The sequence below is a fragment of the Mastigoproctus giganteus genome, chromosome 10, assembly GCF_048544385.1.
Source record: "Mastigoproctus giganteus isolate SK-2022 chromosome 10, ASM4854438v1, whole genome shotgun sequence".
Taxonomy (NCBI): Eukaryota; Metazoa; Arthropoda; class Arachnida; order Uropygi; family Thelyphonidae; genus Mastigoproctus; species Mastigoproctus giganteus.
The window spans coordinates 181575324-181597883 of record NC_143584.1 but is presented as its reverse complement, the minus strand read 5'-3'; the positions used below and the strand labels follow the sequence as shown (position 1 = coordinate 181597883).

The 22560-nt window shown below is 38.9% G+C and overlaps 1 protein-coding gene across 5 annotated transcripts in view; it reads left to right on the top strand.

The window, feature by feature from the left end:
• LOC150079593 (uncharacterized) overlaps positions 1 to 22560 on the top strand; it is a 282770-nt gene that overhangs the window by 171711 nt on the left and 88499 nt on the right. For all 5 annotated transcript variants that reach the window (XM_090382783.1, XM_090382784.1, XM_090382787.1 and 2 more), the window contains exon 2: positions 4301 to 4510. In XM_090382783.1, coding sequence (XP_090238909.1) covers positions 4301 to 4510 — 210 coding nt within the window. The remainder of the gene's footprint in view (positions 1 to 4300; positions 4511 to 22560) is intronic.

The following is a 22560-nucleotide window of genomic DNA, read 5'->3' as shown; positions in this document are numbered from 1 at the left end:
GAGGCGAGATAGGTTGAGTAGAGAAAACATCTAATTCAGTGATAAGCAAACGTGCACTACCAGCTTAAAAACCTTTGTAACAAAATGCTTGTTCTTGGTGGTCATATCAACATCGTAATGGCTTTAATGACCTGAAATTATCTATCCCCCCCCCGAAATATGTATAGCGGTCCGTTTGTTAATGGATACTACGGTTTATTTCAAACCCCATCCCATCCTGTGCGGATACTCCAGATTCCTATCAACCAGTGAGAGCCGGCTACACCTGTCATCCTTCCAGAAACAGGTTTTACTGTGGCCTTATTCCCCTCTCCACCTCGCGATACACACAACGCAACTGTCGAAGGTCAAGGTCACATTTTCCTTTTTTCTACAGCGAGGTGGGACGATAGTAGGAAACGATGATCATCCCTTGTTGAGGTGAAGTCACGGTGATGTGAATTCAGCTCGCTAATCGAGTTCGCGTTTTTGTATTGACCGGGTTCGTAATGTGTACGTTTCGCTGGTGTGCGTTTCTGAGGTGCTATTGGATACTAAGTCATTGACGGAAAAAAAAAAAAAGCAAGTGAGGAGGGAAACACAGTTTATGGTCGGACACTTAAGGGTATCGTTGAAGGGGAGAGAGGGAGAGACTGGAATGGTGAGTTGACTTTCTCCTATAAGCAGAAAAAATTTGCCGTTGTTGACAGATTTTGCGTTCACGTTTAATCTGAAACTTAAGAATTACATGGGTTTTAAAAAATTCCATTGCAGCTTTAATGAATTTTTTTCATCGAAAAAGTCAAAATAATTGAACTTAATTTATTATTCTGACTTTTTAAATTCTCTTGTGAAATGTAATATTAAGACTGACATCAGTATTTTAATCCACTTCATGGCTATGCATATACGTGTTTTTCACTTGGAATAAAATTACTGAAACTAACTACATCCGTTGTTCTAGTAATGTTATTAAAAAAGAAAACATGGAATTTTTATTAACGAAAAGCGTGACTCTCAATCAAGAAACTAAGAAAAAACGGAATATTTTAACTTTTGTAATTTCGTAGATAATGTCATGATTATCCAAAATTAATTTCATTTGCCAGAGTTCTTAAGACTTCGCAATCATTTGTTTAATGAAATAGCTAAGCGCTGCTAACCACAATGTCTCGTAATTAAGGTTAACATAAATAAAAGTTTTTCCATTATCTCAGAGCAGCTATTGTCTCTGAATTTCATTACCTTATTTTGTTATATTTATTTATTATTATTTTTTTTTTTACAAATGAAAGAAAATATCTAAATGGTTGCTTTAATGAAAGTAGGTCAAAGCGCTAGGCCTAATTCATTCAGATTAGCGTGGGTAGTGCACAAGAATTGATAGTATCAAAAGTAAGAATGCCCCGTTTGTTGAACTTTCTTGCAATGAACGAAGAATGCCCCGTTTGTTGAACTTTCTTGCAATGAACGAAGAATGCCCCGTTTGTTGAACTTTCTTGCAATGAACGAAGAATGCGCTTTGGGCTTGACAGTTTGGTAGCGTATTTTCAAACGTGCAGTAAGTTTCTTATAAACAGTTATTTTAGGTTTAAAATTGGTAGCCCTCTTGAACTCTAGCATCTCATCCTATCTTCGATGTCACAAACCCGGAGTCTAAATTCCCTGGGTGCCTCTTTGACCTTCCCTGGATCTGTACGGGACCCGCCCACCCACTTAAGCCATGTAATTTCTGGCATAAAATTGTAGACTCGATTTCGGTACATAACTGAGAAATGGAATTCCAGCACTGAACCGTGAAGTCGTATCTCTTGCTACGTGATTTGGTATTTTCGTAGCGAACATTCTAACCTTGACGGGGCTTTTTTCTTTCTTTTTTTTATGCTTTGCTGTTTTCCTAACACTGCAGATGGTTATTTCTCAATGTCAAGTAAAACGACTTAAACGAACAGAAAAGCATAATTAGTAAACGACCAAGTCGTAATTCAACCATGATTAATCTTGGTCGCGTGGATAGGATGTTTGGTACATATTTTCAGATGAGGAAATTCGCAGAAGTCGTTTTGCAACGTTCCCCGGGGAGTGATGAAATTCTGCGTTGCCCTCAATATTATATTCAGTGGATCATCTCAATAGTCGCTTATTTCAACTCAAGGAACTGTCAGACAGCGCCACCTCCGTGTGCTGCACATACATTAAAACTAATGATTTTGAAACACTATGAAATAAGTCGTATGTGGCGTTGCTGTTATACTGTAATTTATTTATGGTTTAGGACAGTGATGGCTAACTTTTTTTTGGCCTGCACGCCAAAAATGAGCTGAAACAAAAATATTTTCGCGTGCCATAAGTTTTATAGTTCTTGACAATTAGTTCCAAAAGGGTATTAGTGGTAGCATGACCGTTGTTGATGACAGGAGATTCTAACTCAAGTTTGATTTAAAGCGTGAATTTTACATTGCATCTACTTCATGAGATATCACGTGTCTGAGAACATATCACGAATATGAGGCGCATTATAGCCACAGCAGCTTATGCGCCGATAAACCTCCATAACACACACATATCACGAATAATATTTGGAGGAGGGGGATTTTTCCATCACGTTGACTTCGATGTAAAGCATAACTATATTTGTAAAGCTGCAAGGAGGATAGCAGGAAGAAAGATAAGGTAATAAAGATAGATCTTTCTATCTGAGGTGGGTGGTAACTTATTAGGTATTCTATTTGCGGCTCTTCGACTGCTTGTCAGAACGTAAACCCATACTTTACCGAAAATAATAAATAATTTGTAATGGCTTAGCTAGACATGAGGATCTGACTACCTAAAGTAGCTTAATTTACAGTTATACCACCTAAAAATCATAATTATAAACAAGTAATTTGTATGTATGTTATGTTCAAGACTACTGAAGTAATCTTGAAGACTTATAAATAGCATAAGACATTCCATAAATTGTGTTTTTTGTACAAATTGATGAATGTCTCAAAACTACCAAAAGTTTCCAACCATAACCAATAGATGTATTTGATTTATTACCTTATTTTTAGAAATATAACGGAGAAAACTAATACTTGTTTTTCTAATAAGTCAGAAGCCTAAATAAAGCTGAACCAAACTAACGGTAGACTGAATATACAGCTGGTCAGGTAATCACTTTGTAGTAATCTCCCTGAAGGCAAAAAGATTGGAAATAAACATCTGAGTCCCAGAGGACTGATTTATTTCCTATTAGAGTGGAATGTAGACCCAGGTCCTTAGTAAGACGTTAATCACAAATGTTATTGTATAGCTCTCTGGATTCAAGATCAAAGGAATCTTTAAAGCGTACCAAGGTTATTAAGGTTGGATCACGCCTGTTCAGATTAATTCGAATAGTCTCCTGAGATGAATCTGAGCTATATCAAGTCATTTCCATTTCGTCACTTGGCGCAAGTGTTCATTGCAGACTTCATTTTAGCTGAGTGTTAGTTTATAATTCAAATCATGTTGTGCTTTTGCGATTAACGTATTCAAATCTTCAGCATATCAAGAAGTAGTAGTAGTGGTATGTGATGCAAGAAAGCAAGTGTATGAGCTTATGCAGCATCGGCCAAAAAAAGACGAAAGAAAAAAAAAAAGCATCTCTTCTCCGTGGCGGTTTATAAATTCCGTTGATGAGATTAGTCTTGATCAGACTATTGGCAAGTGAAGGATTAGAATATGTGCTTTGGCAGCTGAAATTATGAGGCGTTGGTATATAGTGCTTGTATTATATTGCCAGCTCGCTTGTGTTGTGGGATGAGAAACTAGCTTCCGTGATGGGGGGGGACATGCTGAAGCGCCGCTCAAAACAGCCCCTATGGTCTTCTGGAGGAAAACCTAAGGGCTCCTGGGGATTCCAATCCAAATCAGCAGTGCTATCTACTGTGCTACCGCGAGGTTCCTGTGTGACAGAGAACCAAACCCGCTACTGCCCAGAGATAGTGCCCTATTAGAATGGAGTTTCTCTGAACCACTTTCAGCTTGTGTGGATACTTCTATTCAGAATCTTGAGAAAAAGAGTATCGTTGCTTGTGCCGAATTTTCGTATCCTCCTGTACTGTTCAATTTTGATTATTCATTCAGCTCTTGTAATCTGTTACATTGTTCGAGTTTACATAATCATCACTTTCTCTACATACTTCTATGCCACGTAATAGGAACAGTCGTTCCTATTGTGTGGCTTGAAACTTAATCTAGGCTTCTGCGAGAAATGCCAGTTTACTTAGTCTCCATACACTGTTTTAAGGTCATCATTACTGGTTATATATTTCATTATAGTTTTTCTCTATTCTAGTACTAAGATGAAGAAGACGGCACCTCCACCTCCTGTTAAAATGGCTCCATCCTCCACAAATGGGAGTGTTGTACATGAAGGAGCTGCAGTGATGCCCGCTTCTCAAACGACTGGAGACGAAAGCGCCATTAACGAACTCCTGGAAGGTTGCATGGAGTTAGATGTGATTCTTCCAGACAAACGTACAGTAAGAATGACCGTAGAGAGGAGGTAAGTTTTTTAAAAATCACTTCGAAGAGTGGTTGATGGTGATTAACGTTATTGATAATTTAATTTTTTAAGTTAACCAACTGAAAAATAATTCATTTGACGGTCTTTTAACACATTAACTGCTTGCTATTAAGTTCATAAATAAGGTGATATGTATGAGCAGATTTGGTCTAAATTTGTAATAGAAGACAGTGGTAAGCAGTCCGTGAGTGAATTCCGCTAATTAATTATTAAACTTTGAGTAAATTAAAATATTCTTAAGTTAAAAACGTATTTTCCTTTTTCCTAATTAGTGGAAGATGCTTATTTTTATATATAAAACTAATATTATAATTTCGAAATCGGCGTAGCAACCTTAAGTTTCAATTTTCATATAAATTCCCGTGTTAGTGCAAATTTCAGTGAACAAGTTGGTGTAAAACGGACGAAGTTAGTGTTATTTTATCCCTGTTTCCTCCAAGTGTATTGCTGGTTATTTTTCTGCCAGCCTGGCATATGTGTAACTTTCCTCTTTATTTGAATAAAAAAGTAGATGAAAAATGACTGTTTAACAACAAATTTTCTTCAGATATAAAAAAAGGAAGAAAATGGATTTCTGTCCAAATGAAGTAAGGAAAAAAAAAAAAAAATCGCTCTACAGTAAAACAGATTTTAATGAATACCATTAAAAATATAATACCATCTAAAAATAGAAAGGGATGAATGACCACAGAATGGTTGGGCGCATACATCGATTAAATACACAGAAGGAAAGAGCGAACTGATTTTGATTTAGACTCTCCCCCCCCGTTCTGAAAACCATTGCTCTCAAGGAGCTGGGCGTCCATATTCCCCCCCGCCCCCGGTTCAACATGGATTCTACACTCATCATATCAGTACCGTCACTGTTAAGGCACTCTTCTGATACTTCTGATGTGGCATTTGACATTTTTCACACAACTCTACTTCCAATTTTTTATTACGAGGATATTACTGGATTCCCTGTCTAGGACCTTGTTAAGATGAAAGCCTAGAAGCGGCCGCATCTAGACGCCAGCTCTCGGTAATGGAAGAAGGAATTATATCAGTGGGACTTTTGTTATATATCGGAAAAGTGAATACGATGCTACTGGGATCTTGAATGAACTTTTCCAGGCAGATTTTCATGTAAACGGTCAATACAGGCCGCACACCTAACGGAGGTTCACTTGCGAAAATAATCGCGCGTTAGCATACAGTGAACTTCTGAAATTCCCCTAATATCAGAGCCCATTTATATTTATGTTCGAAGATTCTATCAGTGTTGAATAATGTACTATAGGGTATCTGTAAATAATATTTACAAGCTTAATGGTTATTCCTCGGCGTACGTTTAAAATACAGCTAAGAAATACAAAAGTATTTCAAAAGCGTGAGCGCACTGGGACGCGAAAAATGTCTAACTGATATTCAATCCCCTGCACTTTTTTTTTTTTCTTTTCTTTTCTTTTCTTTTGAGAAAACGCTGTCAGTTTTCGCACTGGCCTCAGTGATCTATGTCTCGAGCTTATATAGTATCGTTGGCATATAGTGTGCATAGTGTTAGGGTCGGGCGCCACCTGTGGTTTCCCACATCTGCGCCATATGTACACTGTGAAGAAATACAGAACACTGTAAATGCCAGAAAAAGTGTTGTGTGTTGAATGTGTGGTTTTGTGTTGGGTTCTGTTGTATGTCCTGGCATTTGGCCGCAGGGCCCCTGATGGAACCCCACGTTGCCCGCACACACCACTAGGAGGTAGCCAGGCTGCCCATAGTTCTCTGGCAAGTCTCCGTCAGGGTCGCCTCAGCTTCCTGAGCGGAGACCAAGTTAAAAAAAAAAAAAATAAAAAAATAAAAATAAATAAATAAATAAAAAAAAAAATAAAATAAAATTAATTAAAAGAAAAAATAATAATAATTAATTAATTAAAAAAAAATAAATAAAATAAATAAAAATAAATAAAAAAAAAAAAAAATTAATTAAAAGAAAAATTGGCAGCCGAAGGACGTAGATATCTCTAACAGAACTTCTTCCAGGTAAAATCACTTCATTATGATTTTGTGGTGGGGTCCCCGTCGCACGCCGACCTGGCTAGCCGAGTGGGTAAAGTGCCTGCCTGGCAACCCAAAGGTCGCGGGTTCAAATCCCGCCTCGGGCTTGGATCAAAGTACTGCAAAAACCTTGGGAGGTGCATTATGGCCACAGAAGCCGATGCGCCAATAACTACCAGAAAAAAAAAAAAAAAAAAATCCCTGTCGCACTGGTAAATCAGTTTTGGAATATCTTTCTGCAGCTGCAGGAAGTTACAGCTTCTTGCTGCAGAGACAACATTTCACAACAACAGATGGAAGTTTGTTCCAACAATCAGCCACTCGCTGGCAGAAGGCAAACCTCCGCACATCTATTCTGCAACCATCCATGAATTTAAGCCTCTTGCGCATGTGCATAGTCTGAGCAAGAGGAATAATGCCACCAGCTTGCTCAATCCATTCAGAGCTTAAACACCTCAATCAGATCACCTCGCGGGCCTAGTCCCCAGACGCTGCAATTTTCACAACTGAAGCTTTTCTTGGCAAGACCACCCTTTCGTTCCCTTCACCACTCTTTTGCCCTTCTGTGCACCTTTTCTAGCAGATCTGTATCCTTCCTAAAATGAGGCCTCCAGACCTGTCTGCAGTAATCAAGATGCGGCCTGACATTTGCCCTTATATACAATGGGATAATCACCTCCTTATACCTGCTAGCATAATTCCTGTATTTAAAAAAAAAAAAAAAAAAAACACTATCAGCTGTCATGACGGTCTACACTGCTCAGAGAACTTCATATCTGACTGCACAATTACTCACAGGTCTTTCATTTTCACTACCTGAGTGTAGTACCACAGTTGGTACGTTAATTTGGGATTGCTTCTGCCCAAATGCAGTACAATGCATTTGCCATTTAACAACACTGAGAAATGTAACTCTACTTATCTTAATGAATGTACCTAAGTGCCGAATTGGTTTCCAACCGGTTGAAATATACAATATTTCAACCGGCGCTTTTTAAATGTGCTGAGAGAAATAAAATATTACAATTAAGGATCATTTAAGGACCCCCTATATTCGTTGTTGTTATCCTGGCGTAGAAGTTGTGATTGGCACTGACGTGAACTTCTTTTCACTCCCAACTAGTCACATTTGTTACATCATGCAGCTTCATATTTTAATTGCTGCTCTGTGTCAGTTCATTAGGCGTTCTGAAGTTGTGTGTGTGGTTTAATACGTAGCAAAACTGCTTCTTAGACGGACGTTCTGTTCTTCGAAATTAATGGATTACAAAAAGTGGATGAGGTGAGGTGAATCGTTCCTGTATAGCTGGGCCAGGATACTGAGACAAATATTGCACTTAAAATAAGGGACGTCATTCATTTGGGATCTTGCAATTGTAAATAGGAAAGGAGAAATTTGCTTTAGAAGTAATAATCAACCCAGTCGTATAATTGGTGCAGAACCTTGACTGGTATTGACAACGTTGTACTTTGTAAAGTTAATTTTCGATAACAGTTATCGCTACGTCTATTTTAATAACTTGAAAAGCAGTCCCTCAAGGGGAAGTATCAATGATGTAGATAGTCACTCTTAAGAAAATAAAGTTAATCCTTACGATGTGTGTACAATAATTCCGTAAATATGATTTTTATTGGCATTGGAGATTTTTATTTGATTCATAACGAGTAACCAAGGTCAAAAACCCAGAATTAAACAAGAACATGCTGCTTTATACTGGTCGAAACCGTGTGATCGGTGTCAAGGAGGATTCTTCAGAGTAAAGAACATGGAAAAGTTTCTTGATGCAGAGTAAACGATATCTGCGAAGTGCTTACGTCAAGAGAGATTAAAAGTCAGGGTATATATTACTTTAATTCCTTTGTCCTGTCTAGAAATCTGAGTGGCATCGAAGATAAGCATAGGAGCAAAAGAATCGTTTTTGCAAGATATAAGACAGGGCTGAGTTTTATTAGGATTGAAATTAACTAAGTTATCTTTCTCCTGTTGGAGAATTACCTGGAGATCACCTTTTCAGAATTGGTAGTGGATATTAGAGAAGTTAAAGCTGTTTGCGCAGGGAAAGGTTTCTCAAACTAGGTGGAATGCAATGTGCTATCATCGGCAAAACTATGAATAGGCTTTCTGGTCAATGGAAAGTCATTAATATCTAAGAGAAAAACAGTGGTAGAAAGAACTGAACGTTGGGAACACCAGCATTAATAGGGAAGTTAGAAGACAAAAAGCAGTCTACCATCTCCTGCAGTGAGCTGTTTGAGGGAAATTGAATACCCAGTTACAGAAAACAGTCGGCAAGCCATAATAAGATGGGAGCTTATTTAAATAAATAAATAAATATTCTGTTTATACTCCGGGACGACCAAACGGTCAGAGGAGTTTACAAGATACACAGAATACAAGAAACAGCACTGTATTCAGCAGTCACGGGCTTGAACCCCGGTCACTCAAGGCACGTGTACTTATGCACCCGCGCGCCTGACCACTAGGCTACGGCAGCCTTTCTATTTAGAAGACCTTTATGCCAAATTCGATCAGAAGCCTTTGAAATGTCGAGAGCAACTGCTTGGGTTTCATCAAATTATTTTTCTATTCGAATTTATTCACATTCTAGTGTGATATGATGAATATGTACCCTCAGAATGAGCGTTATGGTAAAACCCTACTAATTCCGACTACCTAACAGAGGCAGGGAAGGCTATTGATCTTAAAAGCTTTCCGGGGACCAACGATACACATGCTGAAAACGTGATATCAATTGAACTTTTCCACGATGCCTAAGCATCCGATAATCGGAGCTATACTTATGAACAGGCGTATGAGGCTCTAGCCTCAGGCCTCCCCATAGAGGAGGGGGTCTCGCATGGCCTCTGTAATCTCAAATTTCTGAAGCGATTTATTTATTTTTATTTTGACGCCCTGATCTAAACTAGGGCTCCACTTTTACCTACCATGTTAACAGAGAGGTGAAATTTACTGAAAAGTGTGGATGACTTATTTCTCTGAAAGAACAGATTAATTTCCAGAATAAAGGAAAATCACTGTCCTAATTCTCTAACAGGGTATAAGTACACCGTGTAATAGTAGAACTCAGGTTGACCACGGCGTATTATCCCTGTCGGGAATATGCCTTAATCGTTTCCAATGACTATGACCACAAGAAAGCAGTTGACCAGCGCGACTTCTCGGTACAGTATGCGGGAGTCGGTTGTAAATGTGTAACGGACACCACTAAATTGTGGAATGTCCCTTTAGTTTTTAATTTGTGCATTCTATAAATAAAATAAATAAATTTTCTGTTTATACTCCGGGACGACCAAACGGTCAGAGGAGTTGACAGAATACAAGAAACAGCACCGTATTCAGTAGTCACGGGCTTGAACCCCGGTCACTCAAGGCACGTGTACTTATGCACCCGCGCGCCTGACCACTAGGCTACGGCGGCCTGTAGCAGTAGCTGTATTGCCTAAAGGCCAAAGGTGCGAACAAAGCGTACCCAGTCAGTTTTCTCGAAATCCGTTCGTTTATATGGCAATTTTCTTCGTTTTACGGAAACTATTTTAATTGTACCACCCGTAGATTTCAGAATCTATATAAGCTGAGGTCCAAAAAAGTGTGAAATTTAGTTTACTTTAGCAGTTAATAATGCAGCGAAAATATAAATCTGGAGCCCCTAAACAAAGGCAACGAGAAAAAGATAAAATTCGAAAAAAAGTTCAGTACTGTTCTTTATATTTCGCACTATTGCAACGTTTATGTGTAAACAGATTGGTGAAAATATTTTTTTTTCTTTTTCTGATTTATATTTATATATGCAATTTTTTTGACTCTGGTATCTTTAAAGGGGTCCCGCAAGAGCTTGGCGCCTCTAGCCCCGAGAAGTGTAAGTACAGTCCTGCCGATAATATACTTCCATTACAAGTTAGGTAATGTAAGCAGTGCGTTTCAGGCGAATTATATCATTTTTTTTTTTCTCTTAAAATGAATCTCTTTTTCTGTGATTAAGAGAGATGAAAATTAAATGTAGTAGTTGTGCAGTTCTCAAATAACTATTAAAATTAACTTTATAGAACGTTAATAAAACTGTATGGTTTTAAGTTCACTTTAATTTCAACTTTATAATATTTATTAGTCTTTCCCATGTATTATTTTGTCTTTGTTTCTCTATATATTTATAAGGTATGGCAATGAAGTTTCCGGACTTGTGCTGTTACAATCGTGTACGATGTGTTTGAAAATAAACTGAGTGTATACTTCAAACTTCCAACAGATGGTGATACAGATTGTCCAGTAGGGTGGACAGGTTGCAAAAAAAAAACCTTTCGTTAGTAGCGTTAACTTTACGTGTCAAGATTTTGCCATATAGCATCGAACGAATATCAAACTTCGCTTTAAACTAGAATAACTGCTGTTAAAGGAACGAGATTTCAGAACGTTGAGGACACAAAGAAAACTGTGCCGCTGGAGTGCAAATAAATTTCCTTGTTTTTATTAATGTGTATTACTGATGTTACTGTTTCAGAAATCATTTGCATTAAATTTGATTCGAACCATTTGCATTCCATTTTGTTTTAAATATAAACATTTTCATAAAATTTTCGTTTTGTTTTCGTCAATTTGTGTCCAAATGCTATCTAAATGTGCCACTCGCTTACAAATAAATTTCCTTGTTTTAATAAACTACGACTTAAATATATTCTATTATTCGGATTTCTCAACGTGGGCTATCCTTTCTTTCTGAACTGGAATGAACCTCAATTAGGTCTGCTATGTGTAAGGAATATGTATCTTTTGTAGGGCGACTTTTGAACGTTCGCTGAATATGTATAAAATATATTTGTTTATTATGCCGAGTGTTGTTTCTGGCCACTTTACTATCAAGAAAACTGCTTCCCTGTACCCGTCCTAGCCACAAGGAGACGGGCCTCTGCTTTTTGTGCTGCCTTATTCGAAGATAAGACCGATTTTTCTGTATCAAACCGAAGCGTCTCGACCATTTGGCAGTGCAAAGCTATCTCCATTGTAATCTGGATTTCTCATGAATTTATGTTCCCATTAATTGTTATTTGTTAACCTTAATTACGTCATTGTTTTCTATTATATTGAAAAATCTATAGTAATATTTTTCGGCAGTTGTTATGCAGGGTGCTTGTGAAATCCTAGTGCACTTTAAAACTGCAATAACTTAGGTCCTGTATGAGATAAAAAAAAATCTGTAAAATGTACTGTAAAGGTAATTTATTCTGGTTTTTAGGATACGTAATTATAAGATTAAGATTCAACATAAACTCCATTACTGATACAAAGTGTAGTACAATTTTGCAATTCCATAAACACTTTCTCTATTTGCATAATTGCATTTGTTTTCCGGTAATGAATGTTTAAAGAGAAGGGTTTTTGAAGAGCACATTTTAACATGCCCCTATAGGGGGAAAAAAGTCCAATGGGAACAAATCGGATGAGCGAGCTGGCCAAGCAATTGGCCCACTTCTGCCAGTCCATCTGTTTGGTATGATTTCATTTAAAAATTGTCGAACACTTCAAGTGAATTGGCAAGGTACTTCATCTTGCTGAAAAACCGTATTGGCTTCAATTCTTAATTGTCTTAGTTCAGGAATAATTAAAAAAAAAAAAAAAAATCAATCGTGTAGCGTTGTAAGATATCACCTTACCCACTGTTTGTGTCTGTGTGCCATTAAACTGCAATACAATAAAGAAATAGTATTTTTCCTAAAACGTTTACCGATGTTTAATGAAATTGTATATGGTTTCCCACAGGGACATGAGAATGAATGGCAATTTCAGTACCTCTGAAATGTCCATTCCTTATAGGACATTACTAAGTTCTTTTACTTCATCTCGAGGGACTAAATTTAGATTATTAGGAAATCTACGCCTTCCCGTACCCAGTGGCGGCTCGTGACTAATGTATGGGGTGCTGCTTCTTAAAGTTATATTAAATTGCCTTTGTTATAAGATATGGAAACATAGATAGTATGTTAAAAAATTAAATTTTAAGTTAAAAACTACTACAAAACATTAACTGGACACTTACCGACCAGGCATTGACTCAACTACTAGGAGCAAAATGTGGAACTGTCTAGCGAACAGTTCCGCCTTCAGTAACTTGGAAGTTTAAAACTATTTCGTGTTTTTATTCGTTTGTTATTGAAATGATTATTGGAAATAGTTGTTTTCCCATGAACCAAAGGCCTTAGGCTATGGTTGGGCCTGGGCTCTGTTTAATACTTGTATTAAATAAAGCACTTATTTTATTATTAATTTTATTATTGGAAATAGAGAATACGTATACTATATGCGGGACCTGTTAATAAAATTATTCATTGTGTTGCATTGTTCTTCACAAAATTTCATACAACTCTGTTAACTGTATATTTAAAAGTTCTGCAGTGCCCACCAACGAGTCGCCCCTGCCCATACCATCATTTCATTTTTATACAGGGTGTCTCAAAAATATTGGTACAAACGTTTAGGGGAGGTAGGTAACATCTAAAGGAATGTGAATCGCATAGGAACCCATAACCGGAGACGTCACCGGAAGTCGGTAGACGGCGCTGTTCATCAGTTCGCGAGAGGGAAAATTTCTGGTTTACTCATTCGAGCAGTAGTCGCCGCACGAAGAGCATGCATCGATATACGAACTGTGAGCTGGCAGACATCCACCTAGTATATGGATTAGCAGAGGGTAATGAACGAGCCACTCAACGAATTTATGGAGAACGCTTTCCAGACAGACATGTACCGGACCACCGTTTGTTTGCGCGTGTGCATCAAAATTAGAGCTAACAGGAGTAGTGGAGGCAGACCACGTTCGACGCGAACTCCCACCATGGAGGAAAATGTGTTAAATGCCGTCCAGAATAATCCTACTACCAGCACACGTACCGTTGCCTCTGCCTTAGGAGTGTCTCATTGCAGTGTACAGCATGTCTGGCAGGACGATTGCTTACACCCCTTTCATCTCCAAAGGGTTCAGTTGCTACTCCCCCAAGATCATCCTGCACGTGTGGCTTTTGCGCAGTGGTTTCTCCAAGAAAGCGTTCAACAAAACTTGAATTTTCCAGCCTATGTTTTGTTCATGGATGAAGCTTATTTCACTCGGGAAGGCTTACTCAATCAGCACAATGCTCATGTGTGGGCTCACGACAACCCACACGGTTTGCGCCCCCATGCGGCACAACATCGCTTCGCAATAAATGTGTGGCCAGGTATGGTCGGTGACTGCTTAGTGGGCCCATACCTGTTACCATCCCGCATGAACTCCGCTAAATATCGTATCTTTCTTGAACAAGTTCTACCAGGGTTACTTGACGATGTTCCAGCAAATGTGAGACGCAACATTTGGTTTCAACATGACGGGGCGCCTGCCCATTATGGAAGGTGTGTTCGTGACCATTTGAACAGGCGTTTCGGGCGTCGATGGATTGGCCGTGGTGGACCCGTTGCCTGGCCCCCCACGCTCACCTGATGTATCGAGCCTTGATTTCTTTCTGTGGGGGTCCCCTCAAATCTATCGTGTATGAATCGCCTGTGGTTATGGAAATGGATCTCGTGGCGAGACTCGTCTGCGCTGCTGCTACTGTCAAAGAAACTCCAGGTGTGTTCGACCGTATCCGCAAATCCATGCTGCGTCGGTGTCACGCATGCATCGCATCTCATGGTGGAACCTTCGAGCATCTGTTGTAACATCATGAAATGCATCCATCTCGTACTCCATTGTTAATATTATGTCAAATAAATGTTTGCCACTAATTACTGTCTTGTCATTTCTGCTTCTCGTGCCTCTGCTACTATGGTTATGGGTTCCTATTGGATTCACATTCCTTTAGATGTTACCTACCTTCCCTAAACGTTTGTACCAATATTTTTGAGACACCCTGCATACAAAAAATGTGAAAATTAAATAATTCCACTATTGACTGTTTTCTGAACATACACTATCATATTACTGAGGAGTAAAATTTTTTTCTACAGTTATCTGAAGTTCTCCAGTATTTATTATTGGAGAGTAGTACAAAGGGTACTAGGAAAGTTTTGCAATATGACGCAACAATGAATCACAGGAAGCTGCTTGTTGCTGCATGTTGAGACATGTTCATACGTGCATAGTAGCCGCCGCGCCAAGTCGATGGGCTCAGTTATTCATTAGTAGTGAGAGTGTAAAGTGCTTGCGATGGCATCGTGGTCACGAAATGAGATAAGGACAGTTTTGCGGTATAATTTCGTGCGTGGTTTAACCATAGACCAGTGCTTAGAAGAAATGACTCTTGCACTAGATGATGATTGTCCACATCGTACAACGATATTCAGGTGGTATAGAGAATTCCAAAGGGGAAATTTCACTCTGGAGGATTCTGAGAGGCCGGGAAGGCCACGAACGTCAGTTACGGAGGAAAACGTTACTGCTGTGAGGAAAATGCTTGACGAAAACAGGCGAGTGACCTACCAACAGATAGAGGATACTTTGGGCCTAAATGCACCAGCAATTCGTTCGATTCTGCAAGATCATTTGCACGTGAAGAAACTTTGTTCTCTCTGGGTGTCGCATCAACTGACTGAAGAGCAGATGACACGACGTGTGACTTGGTGCCGGGAGATGTTAAAAAAGTTTGATAAGGGACAATCTCGGTATGTGAACAACATCGTGACAGGTGACGAGACTTGGCTGTACTATTACGATCTGCCGACCAAGGCTCAAAACAAAGTTTGGGTCTTTGATGATGACGACACACCCGTAATTGTCAGAAAATCCCGATCTGTAAAGAAGAAAATGATAGCTGTATTTTTCAAATCGAGTGGAATTGTGGAACGTGTCGTTTTGGACACGCAGAAGACAGTCACAGCTAAGTGGTACACTGAACAATGCCTGCCTAAAGTCATTGGATCTATGAAGAACCTGCGGCCAAAGTCAAGAATGGACACCTGGTACCTCCATCACGATAATGCTGCAGCTCACCGCGCCAAAGCCTGCACCGAATATTTGACCACGACAGGACTGAAACTTCTCGAGCACCCTCCCTACAGTTCAGACCTTGCTCCCTGCGACTTTGCACTGTTCCCGCATGTGAAAATGAAGCTAAAAGGGAGGCGGTTTTCCAGTGATGAGGACCTTCTACGGGCTTGGGACAACGAGTGTGCTTTACTCCCTAGTGAAACTTGGCAGAACTGGTTTAAAGATTGGTTTCGGAGGATGGAGAGGTGTATTGAATGTAGAGGAAATTACTTTGAAAAAATTAAATAAACAAAGCTGTATTGCAAAACTTTCCTAGTACCCTTTGTATGTTTAGCAGATGTGAAAAGTAGTAGTTGTGGAATTTATTTTTCTCTTTTTATCCAGTACAGTAGTATTCTTATTGCTACCCTCTTTTCAATTTTGATCCGTTGGGTACGGATGTTAAACACATGGACTAAATGTTATGAATAATACATTTAAAAAAAAGAGGAAAATAAAACTGGCAAGTGAAAACGGTAGGGCTCGATCTCGTTAGCCATTCAAAATGTCACGAAGCTATTTACTTATTGGGTAGGTAAAAAAAAAAAAAGTGTTTTAATTGCTGCACCTTGTCCATTGTTCGTGTTCTGAATTGTGGTCTCTGTGTTTGCTTTGATATTAAAGCTATCACCGTTGGCGTGCAAGGTCATTGCTAGATAGCTGTTCGTTCTACAATTGCAACTTTTCAGGAAGTGCATATTTCGGTTTGCAGTAAAACCTAGTTTGTTAAATATATGATAGTGTAACTAGATAAGTGCGGACCTCATACTTCCAGAAATGTTCCATTGCTAATTAACTGAAGGGAAAATATTTATCGAGCTTTTGTACTTTTTTTTTTTGGTTCTGTATAGAATACAGTACTATGCAATTTTCATAAGGTCCATTTTTAACATTAAGTGCTCTATCACAAAATAGCGACTGAGGCAGGAATCGATGAGCGTGGTTTTGTAGGAAATATCCGATAATTGAATTTTAAAGTCGTAAATTTATTTTCTGCGTTATGAAACTGCTAGCCAGGCATAATTTGTAATGGAAGTATGAAATACTATATCAGCAAGTTACTTTCGAGTTTAGTTTTGTGTGCTTGAAGAGAAAAATAAATACCTGTAGACAAAATATTTGTGGCAGGCAATATAACCAACAGTTAATTAAAAATCAGTTGAATGAACAACAACAAAAACAGTTGTCCATGGACGGACGTAAGATTTGAATATACACAAAGGAAATTGGACATCCACTAATGACCAATTTCCTTTGAAAACTATGGACCAAAAAACATTTAAAATCAGGAGTGGAAAAGACATGATCGGCAAAATCATAAAATTGAACAGAAAAATTCAAACAATGAGTGGACCTCGGAATTCGACAAAAATGGAAGCAAATCATGCTATACACTTGCCCAATTCTGAGTTAAAACGCTAAGGTAGGCAGATATTTGGACTTAAATATTAATTGAAAGCCACATGAATGGAGAGGGCTAAGAGCCCGCGACTTAGGAGTAGGTAGATGGGCGTAGTAGCTGCTGAGGGTTCGGTTCTGTATTAACTTTTTCCTGGCGCAGTATAACCATAGTCGTTTTTGAGCCAGTAAAATCAATCAAGCTGCGGGTTCGGCTTGAAAGGAAGCGGCACGTGCACAGAACATGAATCGGTGTTAACTGGAATATGGGCATCCTTCTAGGGCGACGATAGAGGTATTGAGGATACCGAAGTGTAGCTGGCTTACCTAATTATAATATTAGGTAGCCCAGTATGTTTTGGTCCTGAGACCAAAACAATGGACTGATGGTAATCGTGATACCCAAGAAACTTAGATTGGAATAAAAAGTTATATCGGAGACTAAAATTGATTTGGCCTTCACCTGCTAAAAGATTATTCTTGAATCAACTTTTCGCTTTGGCTTTCAAATTTTTGTTTTCGTCATTTTTCATACTTCAGTACTTTTTGAAGAACTCGGTAGGATTCATTATTAAAGCCGACCAAAGTTATGGTGAAACAAGAATTAGGAATGTGAAAGGCAGGCACGTATTCAAACAGTGCACGTGAAATGCTTATTAATAACATAAGAATTAAAACGAATAAAAAAAAAAAAAAGGACTGGATAATGAAACTGAAGTCAGTACACACCTACATAACTATCCATCTATTAGCCACCTGTTTTAGAATTCCATCAGACACGTAATTAGGCATGAATAAACTGTGACGTGGTTCAGTACCTTTTCCTCGTAATCAGTTCGACTTCGTTGGAAGTATAATTATCAGTGCCTGCGATCGAAAGCACGTCAAGTCACAATTGTGCGCGGGTAAACGGATAGCAAGATTCAAGGTTTGCTTTTGTCGTTTGATTCTATTGTTTAGTATAACGAGCATTTCTGTTTTCCTTTGCTGTTTGTACGTGGTTTGTTGGTAAGATGAAAGTGAAACATCGTTCAGATTCATCCCACAGAACTTTTTTTTTTCCCTCAGTTTCTATCGAAAATTGGAACTATTTAGCATTACAGTTCAGAGCCGCTTGTCAGTTTTGAATCGCTAGCTTGGACATGCTTTCTTTGCTTCATTTTTTTTTTTTTTATTATAAAATGATCTGTCTCTCACGTGATCAGCGAATTAGTAACAATAAGAGACCCAGCGTTGCGAATATACACCCCAAGGTTTTTCAAACAAGAAAAAGTGTACAGAACGATTTACACACCAAAGATAATTACATAAAGATATTTACATAAATATAACTTCATGCAATGCTGACTTAGTTACAAAATGAATCGGTGATTAATGAGTCCGTAAGCTGACATACAGATTACGTTGACAAAATAGTCTATATACAAGCTTAACTATCGTACCAAAATTCAGCGAAGCGGGGGCCTTCCTGTTGCTGAAAGAGACCCAAAATATCCAATTACATAACTATATAACCTCTTATTAATTTACTAATAACCTGTATTCTTATGGAGACTCTTGCAGATATTTTTGCAGTCCTTGAATTTCTCCATTGTATCAACGGTTATCCTCGATCTAACTTTTATTTATTATTATTTATTATTTTTTTTTTTTTATATTTTAATTTTGTTCCTCCACTTTTTTTCTGGTCTCCATTCTTCAGTTTCCTCTTTTCCATAGCCTCTCTCACTCCCTCTGTCCATTTACTTATGTCTTCATTCCTAACTCTTTCTAATTTAGATCTTCGGGCTGATCTCCAAAAATCGATCTCGACAGCTAGCAATTTCTTCCTTTGCCTTTCCTTTATAGTCCAAATATCAGATCCATATAGTAAGTCTAAATATTTTGCAGGCCAAATATGGAAAATTTCGCTCTGCTATGTACTAAGTGTTTCAAAAAGTGTTGGAATATTTTAGCTTATTGATTACGTGTCGTATAGCTAAAAGACACGTGACCTGTATTAGGATGTCACCAATAACGGAGGGCTTGAAGTGGGAGACGACTACGAAAGGAAGTTGAATTGCTTCCCCACCCATCGCTACACAGCTGCGTTTGTGTGGCAGTCAACTTATCAATATTTATTTTTCAATTAATTTTTTCAGTACATGCAAATCACTGCCAAAATCGCAAAGACAAGATTACTGGTGAATTATAGTACTTTTTAAATGCTCTGCTAGCAATTAAATTAGCAAGTTCGAAAACTTAAAGCCTAATTTGAATAGCTATTGAACACGTTTTTACGATCGCTGCAAAACTAGTTCTCTTGCAGTTCGCCACTTAAGTACTTATGGGCCATTGTAGTTGATTGAAATCGTCTTATAGGCGCATTCATTGTTATCGTATCGCTGCCCTACCCAATTATTTGGTGTCGTGATGAATGCTTTATTTTACCTGATCTTTTCCTTCATCGTACCCTTTTATTCAACGTAATGAAAGACCTTTGCTGCCGTACAATTCTAGCTACTCCGATTTCTATCTCCTTTGTGTTCGAATGGTATCGCAAATTTTAGTACCAGATGGCGCCACTAGTAATTTCTGTTCTTTTTAATTTTGCTCAAATGTGCTTGAACATAATTTCATATGCTGCAATTCATTTAGAGATTCTAATAGTAACATATGTTTGTTTTACTCACCGGGTCACAGTTCATTAGTTTCTTGAGCTTACATTGATTGAACTATCGATTTGTGGAAATCTCCGCTTTGCGTGTGTGATTGTGCACGGGCCCCCCCCCCCCCAAATATTGCCTCCAATGTTAATTTATTATGGCATGTGTGACTTTTCCCCCTTTCGAGTTCCCTTGATGGCTCGCTGTCCACCGGCTTAGAATCAATTAGTTAACTTAATATTGCAGTAGGAATAACTTGTACTGTACCTTAAGCCATGTAAATCCTTGTGTGAAAACCCTTAGTCAATAAAGGGACAGTTTCCATAGTCATACCTTGTAACCAAAATTGAACTATAAGAGTCGCTAATTTACTTCTGCCTGGAATTGCATCTAACAATTTCGCGGTTGTTTGCAACCGTTATCTGCCAAGTGATTAACTAACATGATCTTTCTGAATCGCTTCCCTGAAATGCTTCTGCCCTTTGAATTTTGTTGGATTTTTGGGACAAAGTTCATTCCCGGGACTTGGCGATAACATTTATTATGAATACCAGAAAACTACTGAGGTGTGAAGAATCTTATCATGACTTTGAGATAGAAGTCGGCATACCAACTTTTCTGCATCATAAATTACTTTGTATAATCAGGTGACGGAAAAAAGTTTTATAAAAGAACCCACATGCATACAGTAGTTTTACTGAATAAGATACAAAGTTCAGGCCTAATTAAGCGCTTTACGTTTGAGGGAAAAAAAAAAAAAAAAAAAAAAACACGAAGGGAGATAAAGCAAACAATTTCGGCGTAGGCGAAACTACCTAAACAATTAGGTAGTTTCGTCACATTTTCGTATACTGTTTAAAAAAAAAAAAAAAAAAATTATACAATTGTTAGTAGATTAGGACAAATTTAATTGTCCGGTACTAGGGACAAGGATTCGAGGTCAACTTTTTAATGCTGTTTTCGGTTACCTCTATGTTTCCCCCCCCCACAACCTCTTCATTCTGATTCATCATATTTTTTCGCTTTTCGGTCCAATGATTTAAAATTCTGAAATATCAGTACTCTTATGTACCAGTACTTTTATGATAATAAATACAAGACATCTGTATTGTATTGATGCAATCAACCTTGATGAACATGTACATATCCTGAATAATGTACATTTCATTTCAATGAGAATAGCTTTAAGTGCATACTGGGTAGTAGAAACAAACTCATTCCAGGTTAATATTAAAATCTGTTTAACAGATATTTATTTAAAGTATACCCAGTAAAATAAAATAAAATAAAATATTTCCAGAAGCTTTCGGAACTCGTGTCCCTTTCTCAACTGACAGAATTTTTAAATACATTACAAGCAAACTGTGGCACGTTACTCATTCGTCATTGTTGTAGCACGGACGTGTGCTGCCTTGCGCCAGTGATCATCCATCAATAAAACGGTTGTCTCCAGGATTGGATGTATACGCATGCCTTTCTGGCGATTTAATGCCTTAGGGTTGTTCATTATGTTTAGTGACTCTAGCCATAGGCGGTGGCGAAAGTGTCGCGCGTGGTCCACTATCTCAAAGTCGCGCTTGGGGTCAAGATCGTGGTTGGTAGCCCAAAAATGTTCTGCAAGCGCGGACTGGTCAGTTTCGGCAAGCCGGATTGCTCTGTCGTGTTCCGTGAGGCGATCCTGGAGACGTCTCGATGTCTCACCTACGTAGCAACTGTTACAGGCCCTACAGGTGATACGGTACACTACATTGCTGCGTAAGACAGGTGTGACAGGGGTCTTCACACTGGAGACAAGTGAACGTAGGTTCCTACCTGGTAATTGTACACATTTTATGTTGTAACTTCTCAGGATCTTCGAGATACGTCCTGACACTCCTGGATAGTACGGAATGTAGGCGGATGATATGCCGACTTGCTTCGGAGGTCTTGGGTTGGAAGTAAGCTCTTGTGCCTGTAACAAGCATCTGTTTAGTACATGGGATGGATAACCGCATCTGGTTAAGTCCGCCTTCACACGGGAGATCTCGTTACGTCTAATTGTGTCGGTGCTGGAATGGCTCCAGGCCCTGGAGAACAGGGTGCGGGCAGTGCTATTGAGATGGCTTGGAGCGTGGCCGGACCCGTAGTTGGTGAATTGACCGCACCACATGGGTGGTGCGGTCAATTAGACGTAACAATTAGACGACACAATTAGACGTAACGAGATCTCCCGTGTGAAGGCGGACTTAACCAGATGCGGTTATCCATCCCATGTACTAAACAGATGCTTGTTACAGGCACAAGAGCTTACTTCCAACCCAAGACCTCCGAAGCAAGTCGGCATATCATCCGCCTACATTCCGTACTATCCAGGAGTGTCAGGACGTATCTCGAAGATCCTGAGAAGTTACAACATAAAATGTGTACAATTACCAGGTAGGAACCTACGTTCACTTGTCTCCAGTGTGAAGACCCCTGTCACACCTGTCTTACGCAGCAATGTAGTGTACCGTATCACCTGTAGGGCCTGTAACAGTTGCTACGTAGGTGAGACATCGAGACGTCTCCAGGATCGCCTCACGGAACACGACAGAGCAATCCGGCTTGCCGAAACTGACCAGTCCGCGCTTGCAGAACATTTTTGGGCTACCAACCACGATCTTGACCCCAAGCGCGACTTTGAGATAGTGGACCACGCGCGACACTTTCGCCACCGCCTATGGCTAGAGTCACTAAACATAATGAACAACCCTAAGGCATTAAATCGCCAGAAAGGCATGCGTATACATCCAATCCTGGAGACAACCGTTTTATTGATGGATGATCACTGGCGCAAGGCAGCACACGTCCGTGCTACAACAATGACGAATGAGTAACGTGCCACAGTTTGCTTGTAATGTATTTAAAAATTCTGTCAGTTGAGAAAGGGACACGAGTTCCGAAAGCTTCTGGAAATATTTTATTTTAT